Below are 18,170 nucleotides of genomic sequence, written 5' to 3' on the forward strand. Positions count from 1 at the left end.
GAGCTTTCCATGCATGTCTCTTGAAGTAGTGATTGTCTGCTTCTGAAATATGCATATAGTAAGGGGATGCTTTGTGTCTGGACTTACAAGTATGCTAAAGAAAAGGGATCAGATAAAGTCTTTCTTTGTTCAAAGGAGAAAAGTTAGAAACTGGGAATGAATAAAGGATCAATCAGTGATCTACAATTACAGGAGCTGATGGAAACTAGTATCAGAAGAATCCAAAGGCTACCACAGAAGGGTAACAATGAATGCAGTCCTCAGGGACTGAGGTCAAGCAGCAAATGTGTAGGAATTTTCAGTGAAAGAAACTCTCAAGTTAATAGAAACATAGAAAGCATATCACAGGTAAAGATAACTGAGCTATATGTCCTGCTTGTGGTATCGTAGTAGGTCCAAATCTGGACATCAGCTGTGCTTGCTGCAATGCCTCTTTCCCAGCCTTGTTTGCTGATATATATGAGATATATAAATCTCAGGAGAAATTTCAGAGCATCAGGGTACATCTGCCTGCTTCTCTAGTTCCTTTCGGTAGGAAATCTAGAAACACATTATCACAGAAAGCACTTCAGTTCCACTTCAGTTCCTCATTAGGGAAATTCTGTGCCTTATACATTCAACTTTGGGATTGCTTTTTTTTTTTTTTTTTTTTTTTTAAGTGGCTCAGAATTTTTAGAAAGGCAGGAGGGTATTTCCTGGGTTGAGAGAAAGTGTGCAGAAATAGTTTTACGAAGAGCCTTAACTTTGACTGTGTTGCATCTAGTTTGTCACTGGAAAAAGAATGTAACTTGTAAAACTCATTCTAAACAATGCTTGTACTTCCACCTATCTGGAAAAAGAAATGGAGATTAAAACATTCTAAAGTTTTGCTTGACTGTTTTACTTTGATCTGTCTGCAGGTGACTGTTCATCTGTCTGCAGGTGACTGAGAAGTATTCATAATAGGACAAAAATTATATTTAAAAATAACAGTTTGCTATAATTTTCCTATCTATTGGAATCACAAATACCAAATATACACACTGTCAATAGTTTCTATTTATTACAATGTTTCAGGAGGGCTTCAAAACACTTGTTTTGAAAAATGCATATAAGAAGAAGTAATACAGTACTGCACCAAGTATATATATATATATATACTGTCTGAGTTAAGTTTATGTGGTAGAAGAATCAAACATGCAGGGTTGTTTTTTTGTTTGTTTGTTTGTTTGTTTTGCTCAGGATGATGAATAACAATGAGCTTTCTAGTTCTAGCAGCTTTACTTAATTCTGATGCATACACTATGGCTTCTGCTTATTATCACGCACGTTCAGTCTCCTGCAAAGCAAACATGGTATACGTGGAAATATATAGGAAGTCCTCAGTTATTTTCAGTTCCTTCTGTTCTCAAAGCTCGGTGCACTTACCAGTGGCCCTGAATGCTCTACCATGACATCACTAAGTGGCAGTACAAGATAAGAAGGCACATCATCCCCCAAGACTCTACGTGTTTAGAGTCATAGAGTTTTTACAGCCATATAGTGACAGCTAAAAGTCATGAGACCATGTCTTGTGCACATTTCATTATGGTTAGTCAGATCTGCCAAAAGACAGAAATCAGGGCAGAAGTATCCCTTCCATCCCCCATTCCCCACAGGGAATGTATTCAAGGACTGAGTAAGTGAGGAGCATTCCTGTTGACCTACTCAGTTAACAAGCATCACCATGGGGACCAGATATAGACTCAACATAGCCGATATCCTGTACTGGTAAACTCTGAAAATGTAGAAGCTCAGATAACATATAAAATGTAATAGAGACACTTATATATGGAGTTTCTAATAAAGAAAAAGAAGTATTCTTTTTTTGCTCAATTTCTTCCTTAACTGTCTCTCCCTCCCTTGCTTTTTTCAGAATCACATACACAGTAAAAAGTTACTTCAGTGGTTATCCTCCTTATGGAGTTATACTTCTGTGTGCTGTGAGCTGAATGAGGCAATGCTGCCTTTCTGACTCTGATTAAACTGAGAGAAGCTTGCAGCTCGGATTCTTTGGTCTTTGGCCCCACTTTTGTGTTTGCGCTTGTCATGTGTGATAAAGCTTTCAACCAGTTTCAGTTTTTCATGTTCTTCCTTCAAGAAAAAGTCAACAAGCACACTTTTCTCCTTTTTTATTTGCTCACTGATGTCCTTGGGGATGTCAGGAATCATCCAGTCAACCAAAATACTGAGAAACATCACCAAGTTCTGCAAACAGAGAAACATACGTGAAAGAAGGTATAATACAAAACACTTCCCCTAAAGCAAAACCAAACCTGAGCTATAGGTATGATGCACATATCAACCACACTTTCCTGAAGTCACATAGTATTATATGGTTGATGATGGCCTTCTTTCAGAAAATCACTCACAAATTTTATGGAGCTCCATCTTGGTGGTAAGATTAATTTAAACATGTTTCAGTCAGAATGAAAAAGGCTTTGACTTGGATTCATTAAATAAATGGCCTAAATAGTTAAAATAGTCTTATTTCTTACAGAAGTTCAAAGGTTCTCAACATCAAGTTTGTTGAGGATGGTTCAGAATCCATTACTGAAGAGCAGGATTACTGGAAGCATCTTCCTACACCATCATACCCATTTGGCTTTAAATGTCTGGCAGGCCATGATGGAAAACTACTGAAGTCAGAGTAAAGAAGCAGAAGATGGCAATGTAAACCAGGTAAGACTCTCAGACACACTTAGGGATATCTGACAGGTGAAAAGTCAGGCAGATTTCAGTGTCAGGAATGACACTGATTAAACTGTCGAGAGATCCCAGGTAAAGAAGGAGTACAGAAGGTACAGAATATAAGCCATGAAAGCAAATTAATGAACCAATGAACTTTCCACAGTGGGGGAGAATGTATTCCATTGAATTTTAGAAAGTAACAAAAGATCTCAGAGTATTCATTACTTGTGTTTATTTCTTGCTATGTGTAAAGAACAATGTTTCACAAGCCTAGATAGTATTTGTGTTGACTCTGAGACAGTCCACTTACCTGAAATGTTCAAGATCCTGTGTGGGCTGTCTAACTGCCCTTCCATGAAGGGAGAGAAAATTAAGGAACTGTGCCACGCTGCTCCAAAGGGAGAATATTTGCTGCAGCCTAACAGCACTGCAGAAAGACCAGTGAACTGAGTACAAGCAAAATATTTTGAGTATATGCAAGCAGAGAAACTCTATTGAAAAGGGGCTTATTTGGTATGTGCCTTTCAATCTATTTATCATAATATTCCTGTGAAGAAAATTGCATAGCTTAACAGACTTACCTGAAATAGAATAACAAATGCCAAGCGAGCAGATAAGACTGCCCAGTACTGTTTAGAAAACTCATACTGATTTTGGGACCAAGGTGGTTCTCTGTAATCTTTAAACCTGTCAATGAAAACAATTCATTTGCCTCACAATTCCAGCAATATTGTACTGTACCAACTACTTTGATTAGCACAGTTTTCCAATCACAAAATCTAACAAATGAAATCTTCCAGAAGTTCCCGCTTTAAACTGTATACTGTATGAAGTACAACTCTAGAATTAGAGATGGGCTATTGCCACTGAATGTAATCAAGAGCAGAACAGTATTCTAGTGTCAGACATTTGCAGATTTTTCTGTGTTCAAAATGTGTCATTTATTTTGTAAATTGATCTCAGTATGCAGGGAATAAAGTGCTGAAACTTAAGCAGAAAGACAGACCAAGGCATTCTTAGAGGAAAGGAGACAAGCTTGCATTCATCACAACTGAGATCAATTTGGGAGTAAATTATCCAACGTAATATCCAACTCACATTCTTGTGGTTCCTGCCTCAGCATAAATGACAGGGCAAGTCACAAGAAAGGCACTTCCTAAAATATCTGACTCACCTTAGACAAGATAAAACAGAGTCTTAATGGTCTAGTGCAAAGAGTGATGCTTTTAGTATCACCATGTATGAATAATTTGGAAATAAATAGACTAATAGAAATCACATATGCTTCTAAACTGAAAAGTTTTGCAAATAGCAGGAAATATAGAAAGCAATAAGAAATACAGACAGAAAACACAGTAAGCATATTCTGGGAAAACATAAATAAAAATAAAACTGAAGGATCTTTGAAAGCATAAATGTTGAAAGTAAATGCAATAAAAATAGTTTGTAGTGGTCAGCTGGTTGGCAAAAGTTTGAAATATAGCAAAGTATGGCAACAGGTCAGTATTATTTGAGAATGTATAAACAGAAGGCATGATAGTGTTGTGAGGTATTATCCCTTCTCCGACTAGTTCAGGTAAAGCCACATCTAGAATTCCACATTTAGCCATTCAGCTGTGAGGACTTCAAAGGAAAAAGAAAGAAAGAAATCTGAATAACAGAGATAAAAGGAACAAACTGATAGGAGTTCAGAAAAAAAAATAAAATAAATAAACAAATAAAAAATAAAAATAAAAAATGGAGAGGCTAAGAAGACCAGTTCACCAGAAAAGATTAAAGAAGGGCATATGTATTGCTCCACATTGGTAAGTAAAAGTCACAGTTGAAAATTATAACTACACAGAAATTGTGTCCTTAGGACTGACAGAGACAACTGAATGCTGTTCACAAGAGTTTGGCTAGGAGTGATGGAATGAATACCACAGAACTCTTCCTGACAGCAGGATTCATTAGATTGTAGAAATGCCTCCATTAGAGGATAATGAAGAAAGTTCACATATAAAATATGTCAGATTCACTTTGCAGGTGTGCTTACCAAAATTACCTTCAGATTCTATCCACAAGTATTTTTACATATTAAATTATACCTTTACAAACAATAAACAAAACAACAACAACAACAACAAAACAACAACAACAACAAAAACTCATAAGTAATTCAGTGCAAAATGCTGGATGTAATTCTGGGTTTCACCTTTTGCAGAAGGTACCTAGGTTACAACCAGTGATGCAGAAAAGGAGGAAGGAGAGGAGGAATAAAATTTAGAAGATGTTTGTTTTTAATTTATGGAAGCAGTACCTGGCTTGGGTTAGAGTGTAGTACTACTCCATGTATACACAGTATCCCAGCATACAAAGTATCCCAGCTTTCATTCTTATCTTATATTGGGTTTGTATTTGGCCCTATTCTATGCCTACACTGTGAGATTTCCCCATGCAATCTTTTGTACATGTAATCCCATTTGCTGCTCAAACCAGTGCAACAGGGTTGCAGTGAGGGCTAGCAGTACTGAATTTAATTTATTGAACTTAATCTGCTTGAATAACAAAGCCAAGGAATGCTACCAAGTTTGTTGTGGTATTGGTCTAGCACTATAAACCAATTCCAGTCTTGGAACTGAGCAAAGCTTCACCTGGAAATGTCACCAGCTGTGGTGGGTTTTCCATTTAATGTATTTGGAGATTCACAAACCATACAACTACTGCAGGACATCAGATCCCGTGAAAATGTAACCTGGCCAAATGGGAAATTCTGCTGCTTCTGATGCTGAATCAACAGTCAGCAGAACACTAGCAAATGATTAATGGTGAAAGGAGGTGTTGTCAGAACTACAGACAAAGTATGTGGGCCCTGGCTACACATTTACCTTTTTAATTATTTTATAGCATGAGAAACTTTAAAGTTTAATAACCTAGGTCTTCAATTCTTTGCTTTTAAAATATTTCATTCAAAATGTACGCTATAGGGAGCAAACAGCTGATGCTCCAAAGACTATTGCATTTTACAGAGTAAAGAACTCCAAACTACACTTAAAAAAAAAAAAAAAAAAAAAAAAAAAAAAAAAAAAAGTAATCAATATGGTTAATATGGTTTAAGAATAGATTGCAGAATAAAGACAGTTGTCTTGTTCAACATCTTCATCAATTACCTTGATGGGGGATAGTGGCCACCCTCAGCAAGTTTGCTGAGGATGTAACATTGAGAGGATTGGCTGACACACCTGAAGGCTGTGCTGTCATTCAGTGAGACCTGGACAGGCTGGAGAGCTGGGCAATAAGAAACTGAATGAGGTTTAACAAAAGCAAGTATAGAGTCTTGCACCTAGGGAGGAATAATTGCATGCACCAGTACAGGCTGTGGGATGACCAGCTGGAGAGAAGCTCTGCAGAGAGGGACCAGGGTGTCCTGGTGATAGACAGGTTGGCCATGAGCCAGCAATGTGCCCTCGTGGCCAAAAAAGCCAGTGGCATTCTGGGGTGCATTAAAAAGAGTGTGGCCAGCAGGTCGGGGGTGGTGATCCTCCCCCTCTACTCTGCCCTGGTGAGGCCTCATCTGGAATACTGTGTCCAGTTCTGGGCTCCCCAGTACAAAAAAGACAGGGATGTCTTGGAAGGAGTCCAGTGGAGGGCCACAAAGATGGTGAAGGGCCTGGAGCATCTCCCTTAAGAAGAAAGGCTAAGTGAACTGGGTCTGTTTAGCCTTGAGAAAATAAGTCTGAGAGGGGACCTGATCCAGGTCTATAAATACCTAGGGTATGGGGGGCAAAGTGGTGAGGCTACATTCTTTTCAGCAGTGTGTGGATACAGGACAAGGGGAAACAGACAGAAACTGGAGCATAGGAAATTACACACGAATGTGCGCAAGAACTTCTTTACAGCGAGGGTGATGGCGCACTGGAACAGGCTGCCCAGGGGGGTTGTGGAGTCTCCTTCTCTGGAGATATTCAAGACCTGCCTGGATGCCTACCTGTGCAACCTGGTGTAGAGAACCTGCTTTGGCAGGGCAGTTGGACTCAATGATCTCTGGAGGTCCCTTCCAACCGCTACGATTCTGTGATTCTGTGAAATGCACACTGAAAGTAGAGAGATGCTGGGGAAGTTAAGTGAAGACAGATGAAGAAATCAGGCATCACTTAGACAAAACTGATCTGCAGCCAGAGGTAAAAGAAATATGCAGAGAAAGAAAGAAATAGTTAACAAGTAGATAGTCAAAAAAGAAAGACAGAAATAATCAGAAGTGTGGGTAGGTAGTTGGAACAGGAAGTGAATCTAATCTAAATAAGCTGATCTGTTTAGTTTCCTTTTTAAGCCAGTGTTTAACAAGACACTGAAGACAGCATTACTGGATCAATAGGAAATAGTGTTTCATCAGTGCAGAGGTATGTAAGAATTGTTCAGGGAAAACACCAGAAGCCAGTACTGATCACTGGGTGTAGGTGAGATGAATCCCAGAACATTAAGGAAAGTAATTATTTCAAAGATATTTAATAAATTTGCTCAATATGGAAACAGAGTTATGTTAAGGGAAAAGTCCTTGTAATGACCCTATCTTCTGCATTTTTCTTTTCAATGTAACCAGAATGTTTTTATGTACTCCATTATCATACCTAATTAGAAAGATTAAAAGGACTAGAGTTATATCACATAACATAGCAAGGTTTGCTTTTAATTTGCCCCCAGCTACACAAATGCCAGTTTACTCTGAAAAAAAAAAAAAAAAAAAAAAACCCAACAACAACAACAAAAAAAAAAAACAAAACAAAACCCACAATACAGTGTGTCAGATTGGTGCTACAGTAATGTTTATTTGGAAGCAGAGTTAAAGAGTTCACAGCACTGTATAAAATGCTGCTCAAAATATTCAAGAATGTATTCTGGATGTTTGATGAGAGAGTTGTTTTTGGTTTGCTGTTTGTATTTTTAAGATCTTAATCTCAGGCATTGCCAGTAAAGAGCAAAATTCAGCCTTATTTTGACCATGTTTATCTCTAGATAACACAGAAATCTAAGAGGTCCCAACACACTTGCCAGAAGCAGAAAAACAGATTTCTTGCTCATGGGACAGAGGGTGTTGCCTGTCTCCTGGCACACAAGTGATATACCTCATGATTTATCACAGTCATAGTTCCATATGAAGTTGTGACTTTGGTAAGATGCGAATGAGGTGGCTGATAATGCAAAACAATGAGTGGATATCTTTTCATAACTGTTTCCCGGTAAGGAAACAGAAATACTCTGGTAGTTGTTTCTCATTCAGAGTAGTATGCAGGCATATTTGCAATCTATTTATTTATTCATTAAATGGTAGCACAGACCTGGTATTCCCAGGTAGTGACTACTTTTATACCCAGTGTGCATTATTCCTTTCTCCCCATATTTCACCTCCTCCATTAAACACACAGTAATCCAACAAGTGAATTTCTAGATACACTGGTAGAGTCATACTCCAGAAGGAGAGCCCAGTGACTGAGACCAGGTAAGCAGTTGCAAAGTTAATACAGTGAAGTCACAACAAAGTAAGAGGTTCAAATGGATGGAGATATTTGCTGAAGAAAAATACACACTAATTCTGTAATACAAATTAAAATGTGCTAAGAAGTGAGAGAAATAAAGAGCTATACAGTCTTACAAGTGGGTGAGACAAGTATAGAGATGCTGCACACTTTCATGCTTAATGCAATGCTAAGCAGTAACTCATAGCAAATACTAACACAGGAAATAGCAGAGCTCATGGGAACAGAAAAATGAGTAAACAAAAAGAGGAGAGCCCTGAAGCTTAAGATGTTTTACCTTGTCTACCACAAGTACTATTATCTGCTGGAGAGATTTTTTCCTCTGCCTCCACTGACCACGGAGGTAATGGAAAATAATATTTTATGTGAATTACAGCCAAGTGAGACAAATACCACTGCTTAATATCAGTGTGATCCTAAGCATGTTTATATGTGCAGGAGTGGAAGATAAGCGTGTGCAGACTACACCAACTTCTAGATTTCCTTCTCACAAATCATTTCATTGAAATATTTAATATTTTATGTAAGATGGGTATTGAATTGTAGGCCTCATTAAAAAACCTCTCCATAACTTCTCCATAACCTGCTCCCATGCCTCACCACACTCTGAGTAAAGAATTTCTTCCTAACATCTAATCTAAATATCCTGTCTTTTAGTTTAAACCCTTTGCCCTTTGTCCTTTTACTACTGGGCAGTGTAAAAGTACTGGAAGACCACAATAAGGTGTCCCTGGAGTTTTTTTCTAAACCAGGCTAAACAAGCCCAGCTCCCTCAACCTTGCCTCATAGGAGAGGTGCTACAGCCCTCTTAACACCTTCATGGCTCTCCTCTGGACCCAATCCAACAGCTGCACATCCTTCCTTTACAGGGGGCCCCAGGCCTAAACCCAGTACTCAGATGAGGCCTCACAAGGACAGAGCAGAGGGGACAATCATGTCCCTTTCCTTGTAAGCCACTCTTCTTTCTACGTAGTCCAGGATAATGTTGACCTTCTGGGCTGCAAGAGCACAATGCTGGCCCATGTCCAGCTGTTCATCCACCAGGTCCCTCACTGCAGGGCTGTTTTCAATCAGAAAGAATAGAATGGTAAAAATTGATCTAGTAGCAATTAGATATGTTGTCTTAATTCAGAAATGTGCAATCATAAAGGAGCAAGAGAACGTTTTTGTCTACTTCAGTAATCTAGTTAGAATATGATCCCTTAAATAATCAATGAAAAGAGAGGTAGACTGCTCTGGAGAGCAATTTACAGAACCAAAGCTGGAAGCCTAATTACAAAGTAAGTTTCTCTCTTTGTTTTCAGATGGCTGCTTGTTTCTGTCTAATTTTAGAAGAGTAAACTCAACAAGTAAGACCAATTTCATTATTTATTTAGTTGTTGAATTGAAATGTATGTTGTTTTGTTGTGGTTTTTTTTTGTTTGTTTGTTTTGTTTTGTTTTTTTTCCCAGATTTTTTCCCTCAAGAACTGTAAGAAGAAAAAGTCTTGGCAAGACAGAAAAGTGCACTCTAACTAGCTTCAGTTACAAGCTTTCCACATCACACTGAGAGTGTCTCTTGAAGATTTGTAGAAGAGATAAATAGTCATAACTGCAATACTATTAAAATATCTGTCTGCCTTAGAGATCCATATCTACTCTCTAAATATAATTTATTTTAAAAGTTATGGATGCAGAAATATATGGATCACTGGAAGTAATAATGGGAGAAATCTATCTGTATATTGAAAACAGATTTGTCAGTGAGAACAAAGTAAAGTGAATGACATGGAGAATTCTGAAGTTTTATTAAGAAAACACTCAATTATATCTTCAGTAACTAGCAGTATTTTCTACTAGTATCTCAGGATTCAATTAACGTATATTGCAAGGAAAGGTGCATCTGTCGTGAATTTCACCTGTAACATTTGTCTCATCATTCTGCTTTTCTTGCTAGTTAGTTTTTCAACCCTGCTTTGCCACTGATTTGAGAGAATACACTGACAGATTTTCAGAATCCCACCCGCTTTGCACTGTAGTCAAAATCTGATCTCTGAATAAGACTGTGCAATTAAAGCAGGAGACCCAAAATCTGAGTCGGAGAAAGGTTGGGAAACATAGAGGTGAAACTAGTTTGGGGACTAGGAGAGTTACAGATGTTTTCTGCCAGGAATATCAAATTCAAAAACCATGGCATATATCAGGAAAAAGAGAGGATGCACAAAAACTAATCTGTGTGTCACAACAAAGGATACAAATTTAAGACATCTGCGTAGTAAAAACTATACAAATTAAAGCTCTCCTTCTAAGGGAAACGAAAGAGGAAATTCTGCAATGATTTCTTGCAACTGCAGAAGTTAATACAGTGTTCCAAGTGCATCCAAAAGGAAGGTGTGCCAGGCTGTTGACTACAACACTGACCATGGGGCTCAATTCTGGATAGCTTTCAACTGCATTGCCTTGAAGCAGTTCCCTGAATTCACGGATATTTTTATGGAAAAGCAAGGTTACACTCAGTGTTGGAACTACTATAGTGATTTCTCTTATAAACTGTAATTGCTCCATAAGTATCTCCACAGTAAGGTTTTCTGCTTTTCTTGAGGAGTAGTGGACTAGATATTTTCAACATATTTATTAGAAGTTGACCCTTGTTTCCCAGCCTGAAAAGCTGAAATTTAAGCATAAGATCTGTATATAGGGAACACTGCATGTTTTAAAGATAGACAGAGCATACTGAAAACTCAAATCTCATAAAGTAAACACTGAACTTAACAAAGAGAAGGAAAGTCTGGTTCTAATTAGTGGGAATCTAGTTTAAAAGCTGAATTTTGTCCTTAATGAAAATTGTATCTTGCACACATATGGAAAGAGTTTTTTATTTGATTAAGTCTACAAAATTGTATATTTTGCCTTTTAATGTGTGGAAAAATCCATTCTAAGCACCTCCTAACATTGTGAGAAAAGTCTAAAAGCAGTATTCTTAAAACCGCCTTTTTAAAAACACAAATATTCTCAGTTCCCACTTGGGGAAACTTTTGTCTATCAAAAGGAATAGAAAACTGTCAACAGAAGCACTTTACCTGCAGAATAAAATGTCCTGTGCAAATGGAGAGTTTTCTGGTTGTGTTCCAGCCTTGAGATGACTGACATTGAAGTACGAGAGCGTGTGATTGATGAAGCCATGCATGCTTCCATTTTGACTATATGCATATTGATACATAAGGCGTGGAATGAAATCAGATGTGACAGCAATTACAAAAGCCTGATATACACACACAAAAATAGATGACAAAAAAAAAAAAAAAAAAAAGACAACATGGTGAATCTATATCTAATGTGTCTCAGATTAAATTAATTTAGGTGATAATTTTCATGTTCAAATAAATTTGGAACAGTGATGTAGTGCAAGTTAAATGGACAGACGTACAGAATGGGTGTTTATAAACACACATGATTTGCTTTGTGTCTCCAGGAGAAGACCATAGTTAGAGAGGTGATATTTACCTCAGATCATACAGTAGCAAAAACAGTTAATACCTTGTACATTTTTCCAACTTTTTTTCTCCTTCAAGCCAATAGAAGCTCTTTATAGTATAGCTTTAAAGTGCAAGACATAATAGCTGGTTGGTATATCCTGAAGTATAACTTGGTATTATTACACAGTATCATCTCTGTTAAACTATCTGAATGTAAAGTAGTCATCCTCTACTCTCCATTCTGAAGCAGGACTTAAACATTTGGTATCAGTGAATCTCATGCTGGAATAAAACTAGTAAAACTGAGTGCATCAGACAAACGAGTATCTAGATCATATTAACAAGAATTCATCAGATTTGTTCAGAGCTACATGTTGCTGAATAGTTCTGCATCAATATTATACAGATGCAGTAAAGAAGCAGACCTGGGCATTCAATTTTTTTTTTTTTTTTTTTTTTCATATTGGGCACAGACATATTTAAATTTCTCAGCAAGCAGTAATTAACTGATATTTTAATTAAATTTAATAATTAAATTTTTCAGAATTTGTTTGAGACAGTAAATAGTCAAGGATCGTAAACTGGCAAAGCGTATTCAGATAAAACCAAGAAGCTGCAAAACTTTGCTCATCCTGCACAGATCAGTTCTGGAAAACCTGAAACCTATGCCTGACAGCAACTACATGGGTACGTTCAAGGCTGCACAGATATCCTGCCTTAAATCCTGCAAGCTGCTAATGCCCTAAGTGAACAATCTTCGACTCACATCAAACAAGTCTGCTTCTCTGGAGTTGCCCAAGTTGTGATGATAGTTTAGAAATTGATACAGAACACTGCTGTGCTGGAAGCTATTTTATTAAATAAACTACACAGCACCTCTGCACACACATCCTTTTAGTAGTGACAATCAGATACATTTCTAAAGTTCTCTGAAATCTATGGGTCAAAAAGCCATAGTGTTAAAACTAAACTCCTTTGTGAGAGTTTTTTAACCTTAAAGTATACATAATAATTTTTTTCTTAAGAAGTACGTGTAGAACATTAAGCATAATAAATCTGTATACCAAACATATAGGTATTCTACACTATTATATACATTAAATTATGGCAGAAAATGAGTAGATCTTTATCAACTCTCTGGATTGTTGTCTGTTTATATTCCATTCATTAAAATTATTTTTATTTTAATTACTCTTCTTTCCTACCTAACAGAAGTATACAGAAAACGAGGTGAGTGAATGGACATCTCCTTCATAATTCAGATCCTGTTTTATGATATTTTATATTATTTAGGAATCACTTTTACATTATGTTAGAGGTATAACATAAGCTCCTAAGATCATATACTTACATTAATGATAACCGAAAGCTTTCCAATACCACTCAAAATGTTATACCAAATCCCTATAAGTGAAAAACAGAATTTATTAAGGGGTTTCATAGTTTTTTTAATTCCCCTGCCCCTCCCAAACAATTAAATACTTGGTATTCTCATCATTTTAATGTTTTTCCATTACTTACCTATATCTTTTGCTCTTACTGTGTCTGGCCTCCTTAGTTCAGTAACAAACTTTTTTGCATCAAGCCGGACTTCTATTATATTGTTCAGAAGAGCAAAGAGTGGTGCCAGAGGAAAGGAAGCAACGAAGAGCGTGACAAAACCAAACTGGATAACTGGAAGAGAAACATGTATTTTGAAAAGAACTGGCAAACATAAATGACAGTAAATTGTTGGTGAACTTTGTGGGTGACTGTATGGGAAACTGTTGATCACAGTCTGAACCTCTGATTAACTACCTGAGGCAAACAATAAGTCAGCTACAGGAGCACAGGTGAAGATAATTCAGCTGTGCTACCAGATGGGATGAAGCTTGACTCCACCTCTCCCAGATCTCATTTAAAGGCTGACTACCACTAAGGCAGGATCTCATTTTCTGGAGATTACTCTTTTGTGGAGTTTACTGTGAACCTTCAACATTTGTGAGTATTTTCAATTCATCATAGATTATTTTTCTATCACAATAATTTTTCATACAAAACATCTGTTTAGTCTCCATTTACCTATTGACTGTAAACTGTACAGTGATAAAACCTGCAATGCTTCACTTTGCAGTTTGAAGTCAGCAGTATATATTGGAAAGCAAAGCTAGAAAGAGATGAAGGTTTGTCACTGTGTTTTAAGAGTAGTTCTAATAATCCTCTGGTATTATATCAACACAAGCCAAATAAATAATAAATTTGTTAAAGAACAATGAGTTTGCAGCATATTCTGACTTTTCTTTATAATTGACTGAATGTGCTACTACTATTCATCCCCAGTTTGTGCCTGTAGGAAAATAATACTTCAGTGAATATCACTGAGGAATGATACATTAGAGGAGGAAATCTAACGTGTCCTTATTTCTTCACAGCCTTCTTTAGAGAATTTGGTGGCAATATGATAAGAGCAAGAAAACATTTCTGTGGGTGCATGAGACTGTGGTGCCATAAAGCATTTTCCTCCCTAATTGTGTTGATATCCACCAAAGATAAAGTTCTGCTCAAAGTTTTAGCCAAAGAGAATTCTATTACAGTATTACTTTTTTCTAGATTTGCAATTTCAGGTAAAGTAACTAGGGATTAAAAAAAAAAAAAAGCACTCATCTGCTGGCCCTAAAAAAAAAAACAAATAGTATTGCAACAAGTGGAACGATCCTGAGTTCTCTGTGCTTACCAAAACAGACGTGCAACTAATAAGTCTGGCTTCTTCCATAGGTTGAAAATAAGTGAACAAAATTAAAACCCCTCTCACTTTGGAGTGAGTTATTTCCTTTGCTTAGCTACCTGTAGCATAGATTTCAGCTCGCCACCAACTGCATAATTGTATATATGTATGTGTATATATATATATATATATATACACATACATATATACAATTATATATATATATATATATATAAAACTACAGCTTTCTGAGTGAATTAAACCTGTTTTCTAGGACATAGGGTAACTTGTCCTTATGCAAACTGTCTTCTAAGTAGCTGGGGAACCAATGCTGACCAAAGCACAATGCTGACAAAGCAGTGTTTTTCTGAAACCTCGCAGTAGTCTAGAGATACTGTGAGAATAGTATGGTTAAAAAAAGTTCTTTCAATAAAGCTTCTTCAGGTTTTTGGGTGGGTAGAGTATCATTAACTTACTTGTCTTTCAGTGGCACATTTGGGCACATAAAGTCAAATCCATCTGAAGGAATTTTATTTATCCCTTACTAGAGCCTAGAAAGGGCCATCAGTCTTTGTCTCCAAGACACTGAGACAACAAGCTGCCTAAAAGACTCTTCTTTAGTGAAAAGCAGGAGGTGCGAGCAGTTACTTCTGAGACTGGATCACTGGGTTGTAAAAATGATACACTATTTTAATGCAGTACTTCAGGGAAGTGAGAGAGGTTTTTATTACCCCAGAAAACTAATGAAGAGTAGAAGAGGAAGGGGACCAAAAATACGCTGCAAAGTAATTTGAATAAAATTAAACAAAGAAATCTAACAGTAACATACACCATGGAATTAAATAGCATTATGAAATAGGGCTTAGTGTGTACAAGGCACTATGCACTGTGGCATTTTTTTCATCAAATCCCTGTGTAAGTTCTCTCTCCGCTGTAGGAGAAATCTGTTCCACTTTTTGTAAAAGTCATGCCTTCTCATAGCTGAAGTGTTTAAATTAAAATCTTTCTCTTAGGCATGGTAGTAGCAGCCTGAAACTGATTTAAAAAAAAAAAAAAAAAGCTTTCTTCTAGATCTTCTCTTACATGCTTTCTCTTTTGTGTGTGCAGGCTGCAAGTGTTCTGATTTACTTTCCTGTATTTCTCTTGCAAGTGACAATATATACGCATGGTGAAGTATTATCTCTGTCTTATATATGTCCTTTTGATTTTCATTCTCATTGCTTTGCTTTGAGATAGAATATATCCTAACATGAGAGAACTTCAGTGGATTGGTTTCTGAGCAGAGGGTCATATCAAGGGACCCTATGCAGAGGCAAAACTGTGATTAAACTGACAAAGTACTATGAAGCACAGGGTGCACAAGGGAGACCCAGTCCTCTCAAAGTGGGAAGAGAAGAGTTACTGACAAGAAGCAACTCTGATGCTGTGTAGGTAGAGACATGAGTGATGGCAGCCAAACCTCTATACATAAAAAGGCAGCTGTAGGGAGTGGGATTACCAGGAGTGCTGTGAAGAGGACATGCAAACAGGACATGATGTGTCAGTAGGGTGTGGTGCAGCAATTTGAGCTACAGCTAATGTAGGGTGGGCACAGTCCTCCTCCCTAGTGAAGAAGCCAGTCCATTTCTTTCATCACTTTCTTGGTGGAAGTAGACAAGCTATGTTCTCCACTTGGGCAAAAGCCATTGCCAAGAAGGCTGTAGCAATCCAGACTGAGTACCCATGCAAACGTGGCCATCCAGGTTTCTGGCTGAAGGGAGTGGCTGAGCCTGGCACAGGTATTGGGAGGTAGCAGCTATATCACCTTCATACAATATGAACAGGTGGATGATCCTCATGGTAGGACAACTAAGGGAGGACATAGAATAATTAAGGAGCATTAGAAAGTGAGATAGTCTGGTAGAGCCATTCCTCAGCATTCCCACAAGAAGAGGGACCAAATGTACACTTTGAAAGTAGTGATGAATACCCTAATCTCTTGCCACCAGGCAGAAGAGAAACTGTCTCTTGCTTGGGGTGGGAGGTGACCCCCTTCCAGTGTGCCTCACCATCCCAAGTTCCCTTGCATAAAAGGTATGAACAATTCAAAGGACAAGTGAGGATTTTCCAGTTTGAAGCAGTCAACCCCACACCAAAAGACAGTCCCTTCCAAGAACAAAAGAAAGGTGACTGTAATAGATGACTCCCTTCTGAGGGGAACCAAGGGTCTACTATGCAACTGGACTTTACTCACAGGGAAGTCTGCTTTGTCCCTTGTGCCCAGGTCAGAGAAATCATAAGGAAGATCCTTTGCCTAGTACAGGCCTCAAATCATTACCCACTCTTTGTATTTCAGGTAAGCAGTGATGAAGTCAAGTGGAAAAGCCTGAAAGCTAATAAGTGGGAATCTCAGGCATTCAGATGGTTAGTTTATGGGTGCAGGAGCTCAGGTGGCATTTTACTTGATCTCTTTGGTAGCAGGGGAAAAATACTGAGAGGAGCAGGAAAGCCCATCTGATCAACGTGGTTAAAAGGCTGGTGCCTCTTTGTTTCTTTTGGTCATAGGGCAGTTTATTAGGCAACAGGTCTGCTAGTGACAAATGGGGTCCATCTGGGAGAAAAGAGGGAAAAGGATTCCAGCCAGGATTTGGCATGGCTCATTGATTAGGCTTTGAACTGCATTTGAAGGAGGAAGAGGTTAAGACCAGCCTCATTAGGGATGAGCCTATAGGAAACATTTCAGTATCAGAAGTGATACCAATAGACCAACTGAAATGCATCACCACCAATGTCTGCAAAATGGGCAACTAGCAAGAGAAAGCCATTGCGTGGTAAGAAAGCTATGACTTAGCTGCTGTCACAGAAACATGGTGGGATGGGATTATTCCCACGACTAAAATGCTGCAATGGAGGGCTATAAGCTCTTCAGCAGGGATAGGCAAGGAAGGAGGGGTAATGGGTTATGTTAGGAAGCATTTCAATTCTGTAGAGATCAATACTGGGAATTATAAAGTTTGACCTTTATAGATGAGGATCAGGAAGAAGACCAATGGGGCTGACATCCTGGTGGGAGTCCAACCAGTATGAAGAGACAAAGAATTCTACAAGCAGCTGGCATGTCAGGTGATTGGTAGCCCTTGCTCTTGTCTGAGAATTCACCTTAACTGATATCTCCTGTTGAAGTGGTCTAGGATGTTCCTGGAGTGTGCAGAAGATAACTTCTTGACACGGTGAGAAAACCTAGCAGGGGAAACACCCTTTTAGACCTGCTGGTTATGAACAGAAAAGGAATGGTGGGAGACATAGTAGTCGGTAGTTGACTTGAACACAGCAACCATTAAATGATTGAGTTATCTATTCTCAATGAAGTTAGGAAGATTCAAGTACTGTGTTCTGTTTTGTGTCTCTTGGCACACAAAAGATATTGAGGCCCTGAAGATTACCCATTATCCAAAGAAGGACAATGAAGTTGGTGAAGGGTCTGGAACACAAGTCTAATGAGGAGGAGGTGAGGGAACTGGGATTGTTTAGTTTGAAGAAGAGGAAACTCAGGGGAGACGTAGCTCTCTACAACAACAAAAAAGGAGATTGTAACAAGGTGGGGTCAGCCTCTTTTCCCTAGCAATACATTGAGCACTAAGGGCTTTAAGTTGCACCAAGGTAGATTCGTGTTGGATAACAGGAAAAATCTATTCTCAGAAAAAGTGATAAGGTATTGGAATGGGCTGTCCATAGAGGCAGTAGGGTCACCATCCCTGAAGATGTTTGAGAAAAGGGTAGATCTGGCACTGACTGACACAGTTCAGTGGGC

At 38.1% G+C, this 18,170-nt stretch overlaps 1 protein-coding gene across 1 annotated transcript in view; it reads right to left on the bottom strand.

The window, feature by feature from the left end:
* Positions 1-1,944: 1,944 nt before the first annotated feature.
* ANO2 (anoctamin 2) overlaps positions 1,945-18,170 on the bottom strand; it is a 179,234-nt gene continuing 163,008 nt past the window's right edge. Inside the window, exons 21-25 of the mRNA XM_072335289.1 lie at positions 13,198-13,350; positions 13,028-13,080; positions 11,281-11,462; positions 3,291-3,396; positions 1,945-2,226 (exon numbers count right to left, since the gene is read on the bottom strand). Of these exons, the coding sequence (XP_072191390.1) occupies positions 1,945-2,226; positions 3,291-3,396; positions 11,281-11,462; positions 13,028-13,080; positions 13,198-13,350 (776 nt within the window). The remainder of the gene's footprint in view (positions 2,227-3,290; positions 3,397-11,280; positions 11,463-13,027; positions 13,081-13,197; positions 13,351-18,170) is intronic.

The sequence above is a fragment of the Excalfactoria chinensis genome, chromosome 1 (genome assembly GCF_039878825.1).
Source record: "Excalfactoria chinensis isolate bCotChi1 chromosome 1, bCotChi1.hap2, whole genome shotgun sequence".
Classification (NCBI taxonomy): Eukaryota; Metazoa; Chordata; class Aves; order Galliformes; family Phasianidae; genus Excalfactoria; species Excalfactoria chinensis.